This window comes from Natrix helvetica, assembly GCF_964273705.1.
Source record: "Natrix helvetica genome assembly, chromosome: 3".
Classification (NCBI taxonomy): Eukaryota; Metazoa; Chordata; class Lepidosauria; order Squamata; family Natricidae; genus Natrix; species Natrix helvetica.
The window spans coordinates 87,101,077-87,124,565 of record NC_138549.1 but is presented as its reverse complement, the minus strand read 5'-3'; the positions used below and the strand labels follow the sequence as shown (position 1 = coordinate 87,124,565).

General features: G+C 37.7%; 1 protein-coding gene across 2 annotated transcripts in view; it reads right to left on the bottom strand.

Annotated features, from left to right (window-relative positions):
* Nucleotides 1–23,489, bottom strand: part of SNX7 (sorting nexin 7) — a 56,102-nt gene that overhangs the window by 18,735 nt on the left and 13,878 nt on the right. The window contains exons 2-7 of one of the 2 annotated variants that reach the window (XM_081946561.1): nucleotides 17,659–17,841; nucleotides 9,690–9,800; nucleotides 9,103–9,267; nucleotides 7,556–7,760; nucleotides 2,679–2,878; nucleotides 359–445 (exon numbers count right to left, since the gene is read on the bottom strand). In XM_081946561.1, coding sequence (XP_081802687.1) covers nucleotides 359–445; nucleotides 2,679–2,878; nucleotides 7,556–7,760; nucleotides 9,103–9,267; nucleotides 9,690–9,800; nucleotides 17,659–17,841 — 951 coding nt within the window. The remainder of the gene's footprint in view (nucleotides 1–358; nucleotides 446–2,678; nucleotides 2,879–7,555; nucleotides 7,761–9,102; nucleotides 9,268–9,689; nucleotides 9,801–17,658; nucleotides 17,842–23,489) is intronic. The other variant, XM_081946562.1, reaches the window with a different exon arrangement.

The following is a 23,489-nucleotide window of genomic DNA, read 5'->3' as shown; positions in this document are numbered from 1 at the left end:
ACATTTTATCAGTACAGAGAATGTTGTGGGCAGAGGAATATTTAACAGATGGTCTTCAATCTTTCCTCCAAAGCAATCCAGAATGTGGGCTGAGGACTCTGCCAACTGCTTTTTCAGAACACGTACATTACTCAACTCCACATTCTGTCTCTGTACAGCTTTTTGTCGTTGTAGGGCAACATTCAAGGTTGACTTTCTTCATGTACCTACAAATCTGCCAAAAGGATAGCAGCTTGAGTGGCTCATAAAGAACACAATGGGAATACAAGTGCATAGGGGGAAGCGATAATAACCTGTGGTATAATCTAGACTTGAATTATAGCAAGAAAATTTTGTCATTTTATTTTCAATTGCTTACCAGGCCATTTTCAGCCTTTTTATTATACATAGCATCGGTTTTGGAATCCAGTTCTGCTTGGATCTGGTCCCTCCTTTTCAGAACACCCTGAAATATGAAATAACAAAAATAAATGCATTAGAAATTTTGCACGGGTAATCCTGGGAATTCTTGGCTTGTGTTCAGAGTCAAAATTGGGGAGAAAGAGATTTTTGATCCACAACTCTCTTATATGTAACACTAAGTTTCTGGGTTTTCCTGGCTGTCATTTTTCTGTCTGCTTGACAGGAGAGGCTAAAAGCTTTATTGTTGCATTGGTACAAGTGGGTCTCCATAAAGAGCTGGGCTTTTTTTTTTTTTTGCTCCTCAAGGAAAAATGACATTTATTAAATGAGTGCTATTGCCTGCTCCCCACTATGAGAATCTACAGCTGAATGCAAGTCTTGCAGCTGTCAACAGAATAGAATGGAAAAGAAATGAAACCGAGAAGCTGTGTTAATGGAAGGATGAGCCACCCCCTGCCTGCACCAAATGCAGCCTAATTGTGTGGCTGAGGAGGAGTTTAAGGGTCTAACAAATGCAATAACATCCTTTAATTTCTCATCTCACCTTCCCTGCAATTAATCAGACAACCTAGCACAAGATAGGGGTCCCATCAAATTGAATTCTAATGGGCCACACAGATGTTTCTTTGGACCTTGTTCAACTCATCCTGAGATGGTTTTCACGGAGTCTCCTCCATAAGGTGGCTCTTTTTGTAAAGTCCTTTTGAAAGTACTGACATTCTGCTGTTCCCCGTGGTTTGCCCACCTGTCCTCCATCCTGTAGTAGAAGCCATACAGAATGTGATCCTAATTCAACCCCTGTAATTTGCATGGCTCTTCCTGTCTGACTCTCCTTATCTCAGTAGGCTTCTGCAGTCTTCATTAGGAGAACTATTTGGAAGAAGGAATTTTATTGTGTTATCTAAATGTCAACTGAAAATGTCTCCTATTTGCTGAACTAAGTCACCATGCACATGACAAATGAACCCGGGCAATAGTAATACTGTCAATATATATTAAACAATTTTTTCAAGTGCATCACTCAGGGCCTGAGTATTTGAAGGACCACTGTATCTCCAATAGTTGCTGCCTATCCTGTATGATCAGGCAGCGTAGATATACTCCAGATTCTTCAATTGAACAGTGTCCTTTACTTTCTGTCATGTTGCCTCCCCTATGGAAAAGCATCCCAGCAGTGATCCATATTGCTGTTTCCCCATGATACTCAGAAAGTTGCTGAAACCCTGCCTATTTTCCCATGCCCAGGAGTAGGAAGGATACTGAGCCATTGTAGACTTTTAAAAAAAGATCTGTTATGGATTATTTTCATCTGGAATTCTTTTGACTTATTTCTCATGGAACTGAGGAGCTATGAAAAACTGCATTCCTTGTAGAGACCCATACAAAAGTAGGTTTATAACCAGTGGTGGGATTCAGCTGGTTCGCACCAGTTCAGGCGAACCGATTGTTAAATTACACCGCCTCCCTCCTGCTATCAAAGTGGATCCTGGATGCTGTGCTGCAATGGAAAAATGGGCAATGGAGCAGCTGGCACTTTTTTCTCCCTGCTCTTCCTCCTTCCCTCATGCTGGCCACTCGGTTTCCCATTTCTCCACTGCAGCGCAGAAGATCCACTTTGATATTGGGGGGCGGGGGGAGGGTAATTTAACAACCGGGTCACCCAGGGTCAGGTTGGCCATCGCGGGAAGATTGTCTTGCATGGGCAGCGGAGCTGGAGGATGGGGATGGGCCACGCCTCCCACAACAGCCAACCTGACCCTGGGAGAACCGGTTGTTAAATTATTTGAGTCCCACTACTGTTTATAATGTACAAATGTCTATAGATATTCTTTCTGTGACTTAAAAAGTACCTCAATTCAAATGGAATCCCTCCTTTCCAAACAGTTACCCAGCCATCTCATGCAGAAGGAAGTTCAAATGTGAAGACTTATATACTCTGGAAACCTACAATATTCTATTGTTAAAACAATCATTGATACTCACAAAACAACCTCCCCCAAACTAACTAGCTTTATAATCATGGCTCTCTGTCGCCTTCTTGCAATTTTCTTCCTAGGGACCTGTAGATCATGTATAGTTAAGAGAAGAAAGAGGTATATTTTGTAGGAAAGCACATAGGCATCATGCAGGAAAAGAAAATACAATATAATCCTTTCCTGCAGGGCTACACTACTAGCACTGACTAAGAAAGACACACCGGCAACTCATGAGAGCATCCATTGCAGCAATGACATCAGAGGAAATTCAGCTGTTTAACAGCTCCCAACCCATCTTACCATCAATATTTCATTATAAAGCAAATATTCATGTATGACAGGGAAGAAACTTTCGGACAGAGCGGCCATCCATTTGTCTGCAGCTTTGCAACACTGGTCAATGCCTGTAGCCATTCCTTTTAATGTATCTTCCAGATCTTCTTCCGAAGCAGACCAGAGTGTGTGAATTGGACCAAATTCTTTCATTTCATAAAAATAGTCTTGGGGAAAAAGAGGGGGGGAGGGAGGGAGAGAAAAGACACTCAGGACTTCATAATCTCCCAAGCAATTATCATAAAGAAACAGAAACTCTTTCTGAAGAATACAGATAGTCCCACACTTACAACAGTTATTTCAATCAAAGTTATAACAGCACTGAAAAAAGTCCCTTATGACCATTTTTCACAGTTACCACCTTTGTACCATCCCCATGCCTCATGTGATCAAAATTCAGTTGCTTGGCCACTGGTTCATACTTAGGACCATTGCTGGGACCATTGTCCCAAGGTCATGGGAGCAACTTTTACAACCTTTTGACAAGCAAAGTTAATAGGGAAGCCAGTTTCACTTAACAACCGGGTTACTAACTTATCAACTGAATTAATTCGCTTAGCAACTATGGAAAGAAAGGTTGTTAAATGGAGCAAAACTCACTTAACAAGTGTCTTACTTAACAATATAAATTTTGGGCTCCATTATGGTCATACATCGAGGACTGCCTGTACTACAATCTGAAATGCTGGCATATAGCAGAAGCAATAGCACTTATATACCACTTCACAGTGCTTTAAAGCCCTCTCTAAGCAGTTTACAGCATATTGCCCTCAACAATCTCATTTTACTGAGCCTGGAAGGATGGAAGGGTGAATCAACCTTGAGCCGGCGAGAATCGAACTGTCGACGGCTGGCAGCCGGCAGTCAGCAGAAGTAACCTGCAGTACTGCATTCTAACCATTTCGCCACCACAGCTTTTCATATAGAATCAAAAAGTTCAATAGTAGAGACAGGTCATCCCTAGTTAACAACTGACCTGTTTAGCAAATGTTTGAAGTTACATTGGTGGTAACAAAGTAACTTTTTGACAGGTCCTCAAACTTACAACTATCAAAGTGACCCAGGGTCAGGAGACTGTGATTCAGACACTTCACAATTGGTATGTGTTTATTAATGTCATAGCAGCCTGCAGTCACATGATCACAATTTGTGGGCTTCACAGCCAGCTTCCAACAAGCAAAGTTAATAGAGAAGTTGGTAGTAAAATCCCAAATTATGATCACGCAATGTCTCACTTAATGACCTGAATGATTTGCTTAATGACTGCAGCTGAACAGTTGTGGTACAGTCACAGGATGTTTCACTTAACTACTGCACTGCTTAGCAGCAGAGTTCCAGTCCTAATTTTGGTCATTAAATGAAGTTTACCTGCATCTTTTCCCCTTCCTTCTCATCTTTGTCTACTTTAACTAAATTAAATAAATAAATAAAATTTATTTCTTAGCCGCACCCTCTCCCGAAGGACTCGGGGCGGCGTACAGTAAAAAACACATAAAATACAATATGGACAATACACACACAAAATAAACAAATACGTGTACATGGAGGAGGTAGGCAGATGAATGAAGACAATTAAAAACACAATTTAAAATCCCCTAATAAATTCCAAAAACCACAAGATTAAAATTAAAAACCCGTCAGGAGCAGAGTGAACGAACTATGGTTGAGCCAGGCCAGCTACTTGGAATAGGTGGGTCTTGAGCTTTATCCGGAAGGCGCGGAGGTCAGAGGTGGTCCTAATATCCGGGGGAAGGTCATTCCATAGGGCTGGGCCCGCTACAGAGAAGGCTCTGCTCCTAGACGCCGCCCCCCGACATTGTCTGGTGGACGGCACCTGGAGGAGTCCCTCTCTGTGCGAGCGAATTGGTCGCAGGGATGTAATTAATGTTATCAATTATTGTTTTAATGTTTTTATTGGATTTTAATGATTCTAAGTTGTCTAGAATTGCTACCAGGCAGTGTAAGTTGAATTAATTAATTAAGAAATTTGGGACCATCTTACCACACATCAATTTGCAAAAGATTTCCACTTAAGGATATTCAAACATATGGATGCAAGTTTAAGCCAGCTTTAAATTAAAAAAAAAAACTTTTGCTTTTGCATTCAAAATATATTATGAACTATGGAAATGGTAGTAGCTTAGTATGTGAATTGCTACATAAAATCCATGTAAGAATTATTAAAATATTGGGCCTGAAGCACTTTTTAAAAAATCTGAAAAACAATATATAAATGATAATTTTTTAAAAAAGGAGCTATATTAAGGGTATGCACACAGAACATTTAACATCATTTATGTACCCAGAATAAAAGCTTGCTCACAAAAAGCATATGCACTGATAAATCTGTTAATTTGTCCTTAAAATCCTGAAGAATTCCTGGATTGGCTTTTCGTATTTCATATTGGCTTCCATAGCAACCTCCTGGCATTATTTTCCCTCCCCCTTTCCAGGATTGACAAGGCTGATTGCCAAAATCCTACACTGTGGGTGTGCCTCTGTGCAACAGATTTCTCCATAGCTCGGAATTCAGAAAACAATCTTTTTCTTGTAAAACCGTTGGCACGATTATTGCTCTGAACCTGGTAAAATGCTTTTTCCCGAGGGGGTGGGGGAAGGAAGGGATTGTTTTAATGATACAGTAGTCCTGAACCATCTGTTAATTTTTTTAACAACAACAACAAAAAGCTTTTTTTGAAAAAGAACACAGACCATGGACAAAATGCAAGACCACCTCCGGCAAAACTTCTTATACATTGCTGCCAATGTTTTCCTTCTTAAAGTTTACTTTACTTATTCTTTAGTAGTAGTAGTATATATATAGGCTTTTATTTACAAGCTGAAGGCAATGTATATAATTACTACGTGCATGTGAATATAACTACAAGGCAATACTCCTCTTCCTGGCAATTAAGAATTGAAAATACTATCCATTTGGCACCATTATGAACTGGTGTCCCCCCCCCCCCCCCAAGCTTAATTATCATGTAAGGAATTGGGCTTATGTTTAGGGGAGCTCAGTGTTAAGGGGATAGAAAATTAAGCATCTTCCGCTTCTTTCTGTGCCTGAAAATTCACCTGCTCCCTTGTTCACTCGCATACATACAGCATTTTCTTTAGGAAACTTCCTTTTACTGGTACCAGCCTAAAATTTTAAATCTGAAACCTGTAATCTAAAAAGCAATGGGGTAGGTGGGTGGATTTTTCTGGGAGCTACAGCACATAAGGAAAGAAAAGCCAATTCTTCTTTCCCAAGCTGCAATCTTCTTAAATGGGAGAAAAAATTATATTGATGGATTTTTAACAAAATTCAGCGACGTGGGAAACAGATTGGAAACCAAGGCGAAGTTGATCCATACGGTTGGCCATGTGTCTTTCTGAAAACATCACCCACATTCTTAATTGTTCTCTCCACAGGAGATGGCAATCCCTTTCTCTTTCTTTCTTTCTTTCTTTCTTTCTTTCTTTCTTTCTTTCTTTCTTTCTTTCTTTCTTTCTTCTTTCTTTCTTTTCTCTCTCTCCTTCCTTCTTTCCTTCCTTTCTTTTTAAAGCTCTGAGTGATTGGCCAAGTAACCAGGCATTAGATGAATTGGTGTGAGAGATCTGCCACGGACAGCAAATAGCTCCTATGACGGTTAAGTGGCACTTTTGGTGGCAGGGTGCAAATTATCTGAAAAGGACACCAACCAGTTTCTGCCCATCTCCATACAGCATTTTCTCAGACAGTTCCTTTCAAAGGAAGAAGGAAAAGGGTGATCCTAACTTCTATCCTTATACCCTCCTTCCCACATCAATTCATGCTCGATGTGGAAAAGAATGAAATTCTGACTTTGGGTTTTACCGATTAGACTGATAGATCTTTATAGAAATTGCCTGTTTGTAATATTATGAAAAATTAAAAAGTTGTGATTTGATGTTAATGCCTTATTTTACTGTAACAGAGAGAGTCAGAAGTCAATGGTTCTTTTTCTTTCTTTTTCTTATCTTTCCTCACTTTTCCTTTCCTACCCCACCTACTCCTTTCCTATTTACTTTGTATTTTGTATTTTATAATATTCTGTTTCCCCAAAAATAAGACCTCCCCGGATAATAAGCCCAATCAGGCTTTTGAGCGCATGCGCTAAAATACGCCTTCCCCTAAAATATTTAAATGCATGCGCAGCCAGTCCCCATTTCCTGGGAGGGAAGGGGGGAACATGCCCCACGTGCCCCACATGAATCTGCCATCCACGCGGAACAGCCTCGCAGAGGCTGCTACTGCAAACCCTAGCTACTGCGCTCCTTCTCCTATTGGTGGCCACAAAAAGAGTGGCAGGATCAGCGACACTAGGGCTGGCAAGAGTGTGCCAGAAATAGAGACAGAACGTCCGGCCCTTTCTGGACCAGCTGATCCACAGGCTGCGGGCCAAGGTTAAGGAGCCTCCTGCACCTCAAAAATAATAAAACCTCCCTGAAAATAAGGCCAAGCACTTATTTCGGGCATCAAAAGAAACTAAGACCCTGTCTTATTTTCAGGGAAACACAGTACTTTATAATTCAATTAAAAATGTGGACTAACTCCCATTCTTACACTGAAGTCAGGACTTACAGGAGCAGCTGTTAACTTCTTCCATTTTTACTCCATGTCAGTGTCAAAGCTGTAAAAACCAATAGTTCTGCTGGAATTATTTCAGAGAAAAAAGTATTCCCTGCGATTTTCCATTTGTCAGGTGCACAGAACAGGGGGAAAAAAAGCTATAGGTCTACAACTTGTCTTGCTATGAAGCTTTAATATTTGGCAGGGGGAAACATGGTCAATCTATATACCCCAGGATTAGTTTCTCCCCCCCCCCTTGTCCACCAACCTTTTTTTTCTTTGTAAACTCGGTGGGAGATTTTGTTCAATAGATTGATTTTCTGGTTAAACACATCCACATAGTCACTCATTTCTGTAAATATTTCCGGGCGGTTTTTCACAGCACTCCCTCGTATTGATGAAGCCACTGCCTTGACTGTTTGTCCCATTCTGCTAAGTAAGCCAGGGCCCTGCTTCCGGTGAGATGAAAGTTCCTAAAAATTAAAGGAGGAAATCAAATTTCAGGATGGATAAATGGCTCTTATTGTAGAATCAATTTAATGTAACGAAAGCCCACATCCACAGCAGAATCCCGAGCACAATGTCAAAACAATATTGAGGTCATACATAACAGGATTATGTGCTTCACAAACTTAGACTTAAAATAACTTTAAATAACTTTATTGTTACTTTAAATCAGAGGTGAAAGCCACTTACCTTTGCTACTGGTTCGGTAGCAATGTGAGCATGTGCAGAGCATCAAAATGGCATCGGGCATTTTTTTTACTACCGGTTTGGCAGAACAGCTGACATCTTTGCTACCGGTTCGGGCGAAACAGCCTGAACTGGTAGCATTTCACCCCTGCTTTAAATGTACACTAATCGGCATATGTTAAAATGAAATTTTGTTCCATAGAGCTCTCAAAGCGTCTCCACCTCCAATTTACACTTCGTAAACATGACAAAAATATAAACAAACAAAAAACATGCATATATCCACATATATGACACACAGAAACAACATAGTCTAGTTTGGATGTATAAATATACATGGCAAGAAAAACGAATCACACAGAGTCACTAAGAACAGCTGTCACCTGACTTCCTCTGAAGATTTCTTTGAATGTCACCATTTAATCAATGATCAATAAATCAACAAAAGTAACATTATGGTTTTATTTTAGATTAAGTGAACAGCAATTAAAAGCATAAAATCACAATTACATCACAATATTCATGCAATCCGTTTTGTCCCCAAACATCTAAACATCTATCTATAGCAAAACTTGAAACTACACTGAAAGGCGAATGCATAAATGCAGCTCATGATTATAACGCCATAATCTGTCTTTGTGTTACATGCAACCACAACCAGTGTTTTCCATTTTGACTGTATTAAGCTTCTGGCCAGTCTCCTGTGAGAATCTCTCTGTAAGGCCAGGAGGGGAAAGTAGCAATAAGGGAGGAAAATTTGGTGTAGTGGTGAATGTGCTGGCATAGAAGCCAGAAAATGGTGAGTTCCAGTTTCCCTTCAGCCATGAAGGCCAGTTGGGTGACTTTGGGTCAGTCAACCCGACTAATATCCCAGAATTGTTGTTGTGGGGAAAATAGGAGAAGGAAGCAATATTGGTAGGTTCACCCCCTGGAGGCCCTTGACCTACAATCACAACTGAGCCCAAAATTTATGTTGCTAATTGAGAGGTTTCCCCCATTTTATGACCTTTCATGCTACAGTTGTTAAGTGAATCTTTGCAGTTGTTAAGTTAGCAAACCTGGTTGTTAAATGAATCTGGCTTCCCCATTAACTATTAGTTGAATATCTGAAGGTTTCATTACCTCTGTTTGTGCAGTAAGAAAAATTTTGAAGTCCTCATTAAAAGTTAAAGTAGGATGATCAGCAATCCGGTTTAAAAACTTATGCAAAGCTTTCCTTCTTGTTTCAATGAATTCGTCATTAAATCGTTCCACAACTCCTTTCATTATGAATTTTTCAGGCAATGGCTAAAGAAAGAAAGAAGTGAAGAATGAAACTAATTAAGGTGCATTCATGCATAGATACCTAAACCGCAACTCTAAAAATACAATTTCTATGCATACTATGCCTTAAAATGGAATGACTCATGGCTCTTTCTGTATCGGCACAAAAGTAACACAGAAGGTGGGTAGGGAGAAATCTTTGCTAACATATCCACATTTTCACTTTAGCAACTTTGTCTGACTTGGGGGCAAGATTCACAAAACATGATTGAAATAAAATGGCATGATTCCATCATTCACTTTACAAAAAGTCGGTTGTCTCATTATAACGAACCCGATAGGGAAACAGTCCCAAAACTCTGTTCTCTGGTAAAATTGACCGTTGCCAATTTTCCTGCTCTATCTCTGGAACCCAGTTTTCTATGGAAGTCAATAAAAAGTCTTACAGGAATAATAAGTGTTGGATGCGCTTCTTCAAGTCTTCCTTTCAACCAAAGAAAGTCCTGATAGCGTCTTCTAACGTCATACTCACTGGAGTCAAATTCACCACGAGTTGTCTGAAAAGAAAACCATAAAGTAGAAAACAAAACAAAATGAGAATGAGAAACTTGTGTTACATATATGGTCGCAATAATAATATATGACTAGGGAAGGAACCAAATGAAATCATATATAATACTGAGAATTCACAATGGATAGGATTCATCATTCAGGTTTTGTTTGTAGTCCAGGTCAAACTCCCTAAGACCAGATGCTTTTTTTCATTCCTTTCACTGAATATTTGTGATCTAAAACCTGCCCATATAACTTTCTCACTACTTTAAGCTGATTCTTCCAAGCAATAACTCGGGTACTATACAACTCTGGGCATCAAGCAGGCCCTTTAACCATGCATGTTCTAAAATTTTACATAATATTCTAGCATAAAAATCTTTGCACTCTACATCTGGAGGGCACCACTTGAAGAAGGCTGTTCCAAACTAAGCTTTCCAACAACTTTAGAAGAAATGCCAGAGATCTTGAAATGGTACAAAACTTGAGCCCTAGAAGATATAGAAAGGCTCACTTCCAAAGAGAAATCATGCATGAATTGGCTGTCCTAGAGCAGGAACATGGGAAAGAAAATATGGTTGCCAACATGTAGCTCCAAAATACTTAAGCACAAGTTGTGGATAAATATAGGGTTGAAATGAAAAGACTGCATGTAAAGGAATAATCTAGAATATGTATACAATGTGGAAACATATTGACGCTTCTCTTCAGTCCAGTATAAACCAAGATTTCCTGTAGCAGTATATGTTAACTTTGATTTAAATTGATTCATAAATGCCTACCTGAACTCCAATTGCACTATTCCCTTCTGGGATAAGCAATCACATGCAAAGTGCAAAGAAGGAATAAAACAAGAAGAAACAGAAAGTCAAAGAAATGTAGGCATGAAGAAAAAAAAGAAAAAGTTAAATCTAGTTTATATTAATATCATTCACAATACATCTCCATATCTTTCTATCCCTGCAAAATGCTATTATAATCATTACGTTTATATACTGAATCTTTCAGCCACTGACTTTTGTTCTCACCACTCCCTTTTCCAATACCATATCAAATCCACTGAACCATAAAACTTTCCAGGTCTTCTTTCTTTTTACTCCACTCGCTCTCCTGTTATATACTTGTTCTGCAATTCAATCCTCTTTCATTTTCTCTATATGATTAAAGCATATTCTGTGGTATGGGTCATTTATTTTTGTATCAAATCCACATTCATCAACTGAGCATAGAGTCTTGGACTTTTCTTTCTTGTTTGACCACGAACACTTATTGGGTACAATGTTCCTACTACATTCCGCTTACTTTACTGTTTTTCCTAATATACCAAATGCTTACTTCCTGTAACAAATTCTACAGACACAGATTTACAGCCATCTTGTTCTACAAATCCTCCTACCCTAGAGCAGGCTACATACCACTCACTACTTTTCTATCATCATTTATTGTACATATTTCAAAACCAATTCCCCATTTTTGTAAATAGTTGACCAAAATACACAAATCCATCTAGTTGCTTTGGTTTTTTTTAAACATATGCATAACGACATCATTCTCTCAATGTTCCCCATCAAACACAACTACTTTGGACTTTGATGCATTAATTTTCAGAACCATATTTTGCATGGCATCGTATAATTTATCTCAATCGGCAACATGATATCTGTTGTACACAAAAGGACAGGCATATTCCCATCCCCAAGTAATATATCCTTAAGATCTGACTTCTACAATTCCTTATGTATTTAACCATAAATACATTAAATAATTAAGGAGAAATCCCACAGTACCTTTCTCCCTGCTCAATGTTCTGTCATTTAATAAAGTTCCGTTTATGTTTTTATAGCAATAGCACTTAAGATTTATATACCGGCTCACAGTGCTTGCAGTGTCAGCTTATTGCACCCCAATAATCTGGGTCCTCATTTTATTTACCTCGGAAGGATGGAAGGCTGAGTCAACCTTGAGCCAATCAGGAAAGAAGGAATCGAACTCTTGGCAGTGTGAGCAGAGTTAGCCTGCAATACCGCATTTTAACCACTGCACCACCAAAGATCGATCAATCTATCTATCTATCTATCTATCTATCTATCTATCTATCATCTATCTATCTATCTATCTATCTATCTATCTATCTATCATCTATCTATCTATCTATCTATCTATCTATCTATCTATCTATCTATCATCTATCTATCATCATCTATCATCTATCTATCTATCTATCTATCATCTATCTATCTATCTATCTATCTATCTATCTATCTATCTATCTATCTATCATCTATCTATCTATCTATCATCTATCTATCTATCTATCATCTATCTATCTATCTATCTATCTATCTATCTATCTATCTATCTATCTATCTAATTTGGAGCTCACCCACTCAACACATCTCACGGTAGCGTACGAACTAAAAACATAACAGATCAGTAAATTAATCAAAACCATAAAAAGCAAAAGATGGTCAAAGAGGGAAAATAACAGACAGATAATAGCAAAGCCATCTTATCATGGACCCAACATCTGAGAAAAGAATCAAGTTTTTAAAGCCAGCATGAGAGAGACTAGTGTGGGGGCCGAGTTTCTGAAAGGGTGCTGTTTCAGAGGGCAGGTACCGAAACAGAGTCCCATCAGATATCTACTGAGTCTTATAAGATGACAGTGATATACTATTCCTGTAATTAGAAAGAACTATTAACTCCAGATGACACAAAACCTACTGTAATTCAAGTCTGTAAATCAACACATGTGCAATAAACCTGCTTTCTCACATTCAAATATTTCTCAGTGATCTGCTGATTAACAAAACTATGCCCTCTAAATTCCTTACTTGGCATAAAGCCACATTGCACTTCTTTAGTTTTGCTCATTGTCATCTCTTGTACCCTTTTAATCAAACATGTCAAACATATTCCAAGCTTAATGTTAACGCATCAACATTGCTATGATTTTGGGATTCACTCTCGCTACTTTCCTTTTATACAAGAGGGATATATTCCAAATGTCAGGTGTGCATAGAGTCTTCAAACACATTTTAACCAAGTCATACAGACACTCCTTAACCAAACATATTTCAGTATTTCTCCAATTACATCATTTGGCCTACCGTATTTTTCCGACTATGAGATGCACCGGAGTATAAGACGCACCACGATTTTGAAGGGGAAAATTAAAAAAAAAAGTTTTTTTTTACTCTGCGGGCCTCCCAAACCCTCTGCATGCCTCGTTTTTTGCAAAGGGGGCAGGGTTTCGGTAGGTCAAAAATGCTGTATTCCCAGATTTTCACCCTCTTTTGGGGGGGGGGGGGAAAGGTGCATCCTATATTCCAAAAAATATGGTAATCATTTTTCAACATTCTCACAGTACTTGTGACTTCCTTTTCATCATTTTTTTCCTTCACACTGTACTCTTTATATGATTTGTTTCAATTTCATTTTTTTAGCTAACATACCCATTTAAATATCTAAGATACCCCTTCCAAGATTCCTTCAGTTCAGGTTCATTCCAGACACAATTCCTGGTTTACCTTTCTTCACCCACTTCCAAAGCCAATTTTGTTTCCATCATAATTGTTTTACATTCTCCCCATCTCTTTTAATTCTAAGAGCTGTTTGCACTCTTTGACTATTTTCTTCACATCTTTTTTTTTCTTCTATACACATTACACAATCTATTTATCTCATCCTCGGTTTTTATAGCATTCATTCTCTTTATATGTATTATTATTTTTCTTCACCACTTTCGCTATCATTTCAACAATCATCCTACAACGCATTTCCTATTCACGTAACTTCACATATGTCCATGGAACTTTCTAATATAAATCTTTTTAATTAGTACCAAACACCTTCCATGTCCTCTTTATGTTTATTCTTCGTGAGGCAAAATTAAGCTATTTCCTAATGCTTTTTCATGTAGGACTCCCTGCAGTCATTCTATTTTCATATTCTCAAATGTCTATATTTTCTTTCCCTATTTCCCAAGATTATCTCTTGGTAGTGCCAAGTAGTGATTTGCTCCATATTCAAAATCTCTCATTACTCTTGATTCCTTCACTAATGCTCATAGATTTTCATCACAAACAATAAAATCAGTCACTTTTTTTTTCTTCCATGCCTTTTCAGGTGTATAAACGGATGTGCTTATGATTAAAATAGGTATTTGAAATTAACAGAAGATCTTTTTCTAAGCAAGGTTTCTCAATGGCCTAATCACTTTTTTCCTGCATTTTCTCAGCATGTTGCTATTCATCCATTCACATCAGTTAACAGCATATTAGACTGCCATTAATTCTGAATGTTGCATAACCTTTCCCAAATGATATTTTTAATTCTTCAATTATCAGCATTCACTGTAGCACAATAGGCAGCATTGCCAATGTATGGATTCTTGCTTTCATTCATACACTTAATAACCTAGATGGCACAACTTCCTACTTTTTGACATACAATTTAAGGCCATTCATTCAATTAACCATTCACTCAATTAAACCTATTAAATTAAACCTATATCTTTGGATTCCAAAGACACTATGCACATACTCATTAACTCCACTCTACGAGATGCAATCATCTTCATTCAGATGTATTAACTCCTTTTCCTTTCCCTGAAATTCAGAGACACACACTTTCTTTCTTTACTTTCACTTATTAATTCATGCTGTTTATCATTAACTCTTTTTGCATTCCAAGTCACTGTCTTCCATAAGGATGTTGTAGTTGTAGGTAGAATCATCACATTTTTATGTAACACATTTTTAATAAGATAAAGTGTAGGCTATGTTGCTAGCCGTAATCATGCCCATCGCATACTTAGCATATCTTGTTAAATATTAAGAGTAATACTTGTTAGTTTGGGCACATTTTTGCCAATATGCCACACAGACTTGATCTTAATCCAAGAACAAAGAATTGGGACTTAACTGCTTCAAAATGAGGGCGCTTCTTTTCTCTAAGAAAATTCTTAAATATTATAAATAGGAAATGAATGTTTTTCAAATTGAGCAGATAAAGATGTTCAAGTATGTCCATAAATTACCTTCACATTTAGATACTCTTTCAGCTATTTTTTCATAAATACTTTCACATTTATATACACTTTTCGAGTATTTCCTGAATGTAGCAAATGTGTGAAGCCATATTACATGCATTATTATATTTCCTAGCTACAATGCAAATATTTAGATTCTTGTTGCAATCAATCTATACAATGCAAAAATACTGAGGTTTTGTTGTTGTTTTGTACTCTGATCTATATAGCACTTTGAACCTTTTCAGTCAACATTTATTATAATTATACTGTGAATCCCTCTCTCTCTATTCCAAATGCTCTCCTTTGGATACTATTAGGGAGTTCCTCTGTAGCAGCTTGAATGAGGAATTTTGGCCTAAAATCCTAGTTAAGATAATCCTTTAAGATGAAAATCTGGTTCAGGTGAATTTTGATAGAAAGTTAACACATGAGGAAACTTTTCTTTCAATTAAAAAAGAGTTTTGTGTCACGTTGATAATGCACAGGATTCTCCTCAGTAAACACATTTCAATCTTGCGCCAAACATGCACAGAGGAATCCAAATAATTTAATGAACATGATAATCAGAAGTGTTGGCTGATATTAGTAACAGAATATGTAGAATTCTCCTCAGTGAGATCCATGTCTTCTAATATGGTTTCAATTCTTCAACAGAGAGGATCTTAGGACTGTAATTCCAATGTACCTCCCAAGAGATTCTGTTTTGGGCTTGTATTCCCTGACAGATCTTCCAAATCCTGTAAGTAACATAAGTAATTCATAAAGGCTGCAGATAAACAAACACAGTTGGGGAAAATGATAAATATATTCAATGCAAAGCAAATGAGTTGTACCTGCTATTCAGTTGCTTGTTTTCCTCTGAACTTTTTACAACTGTTACAAAGCCAAGACTCATCAAGTTACTTTATCACCAATATAAACCAGGGTTATTTTTTTTTAACTGAATAATTCAGTTTTTCTTCAGTCCTAGGGTTTAGAAATTATTCCTATGGCTGTATCTCTTTGCATTCCAACTCTATACTTGTTCACAAATTGTGATTACATAATGTCTGGGATGTTTTCTTTGGACTGCTTGTGCTTGTCACATTTTCCTTGCCAGGGCACTCAGTTCGGTCATAACACATGGTTTATCCCCAAGAGTCTCATCAATTGTCTTGAACAATGATGTCACTGGTCATGGCTGACATCTTGCACAGGAGAGTAAAATACGGGCCAGCAGGCATAGCTAAAAAGATGGACATTTAAACTTAGCGTTGCACAGGAACATGGCTTAAGTAGCCACATCCCAGCTTCTGAAAAATTAATGTCCCACCAAAGCATTTTTCTTACATTTGTGATAAAAAAAAATCCATGAAAAGCGAAGAGATTTACCTCTGAATACTGTCATCCTGTATGTTTGAAGATCCAATTTTCAAGTACCAAAATAGGAGTTTGGATGTACATATACAATCCTCCCTTGTCATATCATCTAGCAAATCCCAGGAAATGGGCTTTCTCTGCCATAGCACCTACTCTTTAAAACACCATCCTTCTAGGCATCTGCAGCCACCCCCCTCCCGTTCCCATTACTGCCTTTAGAATAGCATTAAAATATGGCTCTTATGCAACCTTTAGGTAGGATGTTTGGGGAAGTCAATCATTTGTTTCTATCAACATGGGGAGAAGACAGAATTGGCTGCTAAGCTACCCAGAGGAGTTGTAACTGACTGACCTGGAAACTTGAAAAACAAATAAAGGAACTTCCTCTGTATAATTATAAACAGAGTCATTATATTTTCTTGAGAACTAATTAGAGCACCTGCTTGCTGCATCATTTTTTTTTCTTGAAAAGCATTACATTTGCTGTCCCATCTGCAATCAGGAATAAGTTTAATGAAGGCAGGTTAGACATAGCTTAAATAAATAAGTAAATATATAGTCCCATTTGAAATTTCATGCAGTTTCAAAAACAGTTTGCTACTACTGTCAGGGAAGTCCAAACAGAATCTCTTTGGAAATCTGTTGCAATTATAATTTGGACAGCTGCAATCTGGAAAACACCTGGTTTGAAAAGCTTGCACTGTATCACTTTCTGGAACTAATGCAAATGTCACAACTGCTCTTATTTACTTTTTAAAACTTACTGTCTTCTTTTGAACACTTTACCCTGACAATTTGCTATGAGCATTATGTAAATGAAATCCACGCTCTTCTACCAGGCCATGGAACAGGATGATATGTCACCCAGGTTTTTTTTTTTTTTAGTTCATTACTATTTTATATTTGTGGGTTCTCCAAAGCAAGCAGTTAAAAATTGATAAAAAAAAACTTTGGACTGCGCAGAGATGGATAAATTAACACTGAAATTAAAAGATAAAGAAGAATCGGAATACTATGAAATTTGGAACAAGTGGTACAAATGGCTGCAAAACAAGAAAATTAATTAAGCCGAAAAACAATATATATATAATATTTATAGAACTGTGTATAAGTGTAAATATAGAAGCGAAATGTTAGATACATGTACAGCTATGATGATATAACAATGTTAACAATGTTGATATAATGATTGTAATATGTTGTAGAAGGGGAAAAATAATAAAAAAAAAACTTATGAAAAAAAAGAAGAAGAAAAAAGTTGATATTGTTATGGCTGATTTTTCTTCATTTTTTGGTCTAAAACTGCATTTAACATACATTATCAGTTGCCCAATGTTTCCATGGCAATTGGGGCACCTTATGCATTTACTGATTGGTCAATTAATAATTAAATTATGGTTTGCTCTGACAAGATCTATAAGGCCTAATATTTTTTTAAAAGTGGTACTTTGCTATAAGAGGAAACAAACCTTGGTGACAATTCTGTAAGTGATGAAAGTCTCAATGGCAGTAATATAGCTTTCTGGATCATCGACAGTTATGAAAAGATCCTTTCCTTCCGGTTCATCCTCAAATTTGTACTGGTTTGTCATCGAAGATGGAGATGTTGGCATTAAAGGACTGAACGAGTTTGCCTCCATGAGTGACGCATCCTGTGAAAATAAACAAGGCCATCGGAAAGAAGTCATCAGGGCTACCAAAGGATAATGCCATAAAAGCAATGTGGGATGGCTGCTATTATATACAATTGATGAATCACAGTTTGTAAGGCAAAATACACAAGACTTGTATTTCATGCTCAGCCTGTTTTTTTAAAAAAATGAGTCACAGAAGACTAGTTGCCATTAATGAATGCCATGCTGCTTTGTCCAGGAGTTTGAAGGAAAAATGATATATATTGAGACAGTTGTGAAATTTCAGCTTAAAAAGTATTTACTTTATATAGCTCCTTATTCGGTGAAAAAGAACAGTATCAATAGTGCTATGTGTGCATACTGACAATTATGTCTCTTAGAGAAGTAATTATATTCAGCATTACTGCTCTAGAATTGACCAGTCTTTTTTTTTTTACCACTTCTCTCTGTAACAATTCTTCCAGAGTTTTTAAAGGCGGTTCTGTAACATTTCACTTTGTTGGCAAAAAGATCACAGCCAGCTGTTCTTTTCTTTTCTGGCCTAGAAAACAGGCTGCTCGCTTTGCAAAAATCAGCCAAAGAGAGGTGGGAAGACATAGCAATCAATCTATCTATCAATCAACTACAATAGCCTTTCTGTCTTGAAAATACACTTGGAATTGGGGTCTAAAACTTTCCTTGACCTCCAAAGTTCACTCGTTTTCTTCTTCTTTGCAGAAAGAGTTCCCTTGTAGTATGACACTGAATTTAGCCCTGCAGATCACATTTTTATTATACAATGGTAATGTTGCATGTATCTTTTCCTTGGAGATTATAATGCAATAGCAATAGCACTTAGACTTATATACTGCTTCATAGTGCTTTTACAGCCCTCTCTAAGCGGTTTACAGAGTCAGCATTTTGCCCCCAACAATCTGGGTCCTCATTTTACCCACCTCAGAAGGATGGAAGGTCGAGTCAAACTTGAGCCTGTTGAGATTTGAACTGCCAAATTGCAGCTAACAGTCAGCTGAAGTAGCCTGCAGTACTGCACTCTAACCACTGCGCCACCTTGGCTCTACAAATTGTTAAACAACTCAAAAAACAATAATGGTGCTTCTGGAAATCACCAAATTGCTACAGAAAACCTCATATATACTCAGTCTTGCAGAACATAAGTATATAACACATTAACACTCTTTCCAATTTGGTGCTATCAAAGACACATTTATTTATTTGATTTTTGTCCTGCCTTTATTATTGTTTATAAGCAACTTAAGACAGCAAACGTATTCAATACTCTTTCTTCTTCCTGTTTTCCCCACAACAACCCTGTGAGGGTTGGGCTGAGAAAGAATGACTGGCCCGTCAGGATCACTACGATAGGACTAGAACTTATAGCCTCTTGGTTCCTAGATCAGTTCTTTAACCACACTATAATAACAAGCATGAATATTTTTCCTCAGTTTTATTATGAACGTAGTCATAAATAATTTTTCCTCAGTTTTATTATGAACGTAGTCAATCAACTTAACTAATTTTAACCAAGCCACCATTGTTCATGAGCCTTGCACTATAATAATAATAAGGCTTAACCCAGAGGTGACTTTAAGCATGTGATATTTAAAGAAATACTTGGTATTATCCTACCCAATTTTCAAAAATCATAGCTGCAGGCTTTTTGATCTTGAAGTGTGATGATTCAGCTCATTCCTCTTGCACCATTTTCTCATTAAAATGCTGCTTGTTCTACCTCAATATCCCATTCTAAAATATGTACAATATTATAGATTAACTTTCCTCATTCCAGAGGGAATTGACTTTCAAAGAATATTTGATGCAAAGTGTAACTGAATGGGGTCCAATGATTATCAGCATCTGTCTATGGAACCTTATATTTTGGTAGCTTAATACTGGTGAAAACATTATTTAAAATATGCATTTCTTTAAAAACAACCCAACAACAGATACTACTGTAATTCATATTTCAGCAGCAGATAGCTCTACTAAAAGATACTAGTTCAACCATTACAGGCTATTCCTTGACTTACAACTATTCATTTAGCAACCATTCAAAGTTACAATGGCATTGAAAAAAGTGACTTATGATTAGTTCCCATGATTACAACAATCAAAATTTGAGCACTTGGCAATTGGTTCATATTTATGATGATTAGAGCATCCTGGGGGTCATGTGATTACTAGTTGCAACCTTTCCTAGTCAGTTTCAGACAAGCAAAATTAAAGGGGGAAGCTGGATTTAGTTAATGACCGCATGATTTATTTAACAGTGATTAGCTTAAGCCAGGGGTGTCCAAACTTGGGAACTTTTAAGACTTGTGGACTTCAACTCCCAGAATTCCCCAGCCAGCCATGCTGGGGATTGAAGTTGAGTTGAAGTCCACAAGTCTTAAAGTTCCCAAGTTTGGACACCCCTGGCTTAAGAACTGTGACAAAAAAGCCTCTTAACCACCACCTTGCTTAGCAAATTTTGATCTTTATTATGGTCGTAAGTCAAGGATAAGATGTAGCTGGTCACAAGGAACTTCCTTGATGTGGCACAACTGTTCTGCCAAGGAACACTTCCAAGACAGTATATCCATTTGGACATAATTATATCCTTTGGTGTAGTGTTTTTGTTTTCCTCTCCATGATCAAAATAATTGTTTCTGTATATTGTTTTCCTGATTATGAAGATTGGAGACAAACTTTTTATTATGAAGACTGGAAATTTTCCTCTACAAAAACTGAAGGAAAAGACAAAAAAAAAAAAAAAGATAGATCCAGTCTACTAAAACCACAGAGACTTTTAAGGAAAGGCCTAAGAAACCTGAAGTGAAGTTGAAGGAGAAAAAATAAATAAAGGTAACAGTACAAAATCTGTGCAGATCTGTCAAGTTCAATTTTCTTCTTTCTCCATTTTTCTGACCTTATGTTAAGTTTTTTGACCCTTTCTCTTACAGCTTGTTCCTGATGAATGCCCTTCCTTCTGAAATCCTTTATCTATTATTATAGTTGAGCACCTTCTTATTTCACATCTATTCACTTTTGCTTTCTCTCTCTCTCTCTCCCTATAGATAGGCTTTCGTTTCTACTTTTCCTCCCCCCCCCCCGCCCCCCGTCTTCCACAATGTGTCTTTCACTGCTTTTTGTAATCCTGCAGACAAACTTAGTTTAATTTTCATTTTTTGAAGCTGTGGATATGTTGGAGAGAGATTGGCAGAGCCAAGGGGTGGAGTCAAGCAAGGAATTAGTATGGAATCCCTACAACGGCATAAGAGGGCAAACTCCAATTTCCCCTTTACTGCTGTTGAATCTTAACTAATCTTAGCCAGGTACAAACTGTCAGAATATTCCTGTGTTTAGGCTTGAGCAATAAACCAGCTATTTGGACTCTTCACGTGTGATCCTGGTTGTTCATGCCTGACAGAGTGATTTCAATAGTAATTTAAAACATTTCTCTCATTAGTCATTCGTCACAGTTAAACTCACACATCTCTATCAAAGAATCTACTGCATAACGTGGGAAAACAAAGCCACGGACTGGTTACCTCAAGGAATTTTTTTTTTTGTAGCTAAGTAACCCATCTCTTCTCACTTCGGTCAGCTAGTACAAAAATTAGCTCTGTCTCTTCAGTGCCAATTCCGTCACAACCTTTATATTACAGGTTTATGTTTTCCAGAACCAAAAACAAAACTGTAATGAATAACTAATCAATAAAACGTATTAACTATTTTTTGAGACTTTGCTTTAAAGGCAACAGATAATGAGCAGTTGAAAATTTATGGGAAAGGTAGTACAAAGGGTATTTAAAGCTAACATTCAAAGCACTCAAATAAGTAGTGGTGCAGTATATTTAGCATGTTATGCAATTCATTGAGAGAAACGCAAGGAGCCCAAAGACCAGCAGGGGTTATAGGACACGTTTACCTGAAGTAAATTGTTCTACACAGTGCTTAGCTGTAGGAGATACACAAAGAGAATCAGAGAGACTCTTTTCACCACAAAGAAAGCCACCATTTTGGAGGCTGTTTGCCACTGGAAAGAGGGCAGGAAATGTGTTATACAGTATGCCATATTACACATATAACACATTAAATGGCAGTCCAAGGTTACCTTTTGCACAGATATCAATTCACTTGGGACTAAAAATAGCACATCTTTGCATTGAAAAGAGAATGCCGTGAGAAAAGAATTTATTTGCAACTTGTGCAAATAGTTCATGCAGATCAGGGTTATATGGATCATCAAATAGTTGGTATGGAAAGAAAAGTAGGCATTCCTTATTAATAACTGTTTTGTCAATGCTATTTAATTGGGTTTAGGCAGGGTGCTCCTTGGCTCCTGAACTACCAGATCTTTTAAGAGTTGCAGACAGGGGTGGTATTCACTTACCTTCCCTACCAGTTTGCAAATGTGAGCACATGTGCCACCTCCGCACATGCGCTCACTCTTCGGTGCATGTGCTTTTGGCTAAAAAAGGGCCTAAATGGGATGCCATAGGCCCGGGGCGAGTGGGTGGGCCACCCGCAATTTCGACTATAAGTTCGGCGAACCGGTCTGAACTGGCAGAATACAACCTCTGGTTGGGGATCAAGACTAGTTTAAAGACTGCAAAGTAATAAACCAATCCTCTGAGTCTGGATTCTGGCTGAAGCTGTCTGACTTGGAAAATCCAGGTCAGTAGATTTCCACCAAGCATCCAGGAAAACCAGGTTTCCAATGTCTAGGAAAGAAAAATTCCTGTAAAATCTAGCAATCTTCTGAGAGCAGCACTGCAAATCCAACTCATTGGATCATCCTTGTTTGAGGAGGATCCTGGCTGGTTCAAGTCCTCTTCGTGGGGTGGGATTCAGATGACACAAAGATGTTTCTCTCTGAGATCAACCGAAAGCTGGCAAAAGAAAGGAAATGTCAGAGCTGGCTGTCTCTTCTGCATTCTTCTGAGTGACTTGTTACCCATGGAGATAAAAAGAGGGGGGGAGCAAAAGGGTCAAAAGTATTGCTAGGTCAGATGGTCATACCTGAAAAAAATTGGCAACCAAAGACATGGCGAATGTTAAGGAAAAGGAGACACAGCAAAATAAAAGAGTTGGAGTGAGGGTTGGGCCAATGATTGGATTGGGTTAATACCCCCCCCCTCCCTTTGTGGCCAAACAAAAGAAATTCCAGAAAGCTTTCCAAACTCTTTATAATTATTAAAACAAGCTTCAAGGAAAAGTAATTGAAAAGAAGTTGCTTGCTGGTTTGATTAATAGAAGAAATGACTCAGGGCTCTGACATTACCTTATACAGATAACATTTTACAACATGTATCACTATTCCACTAAAACCCAGCAATCAGTGAGGCAAACAGAACGAACTGAGTGGAAAGGTCATCCTTGCGAAGTTTTTAATATAAATTTTATTCCCTGTTGCTAATATTTCCGGGGCCCTTTTCCTAACTGGATATCCCTGTCTGATTCTGGTGTGCTGCAGAACAGAATGGTTATTTTGCAGTCAGTGCCTTTGACCTCTTGGCTTACAAATTCAGTATTCAGCACCATCTGAGGATAATATATAAAAGGCTCTATGTGGGGCAAACACGAGGAGGGAAATGCTGGAGGGATAAATGAGGAATCATGGTCTTTGTTATTCTAAAATCACAATTGGAGTAAGTTCTTTAGCAGCTCTGAAAGCCTTGAAA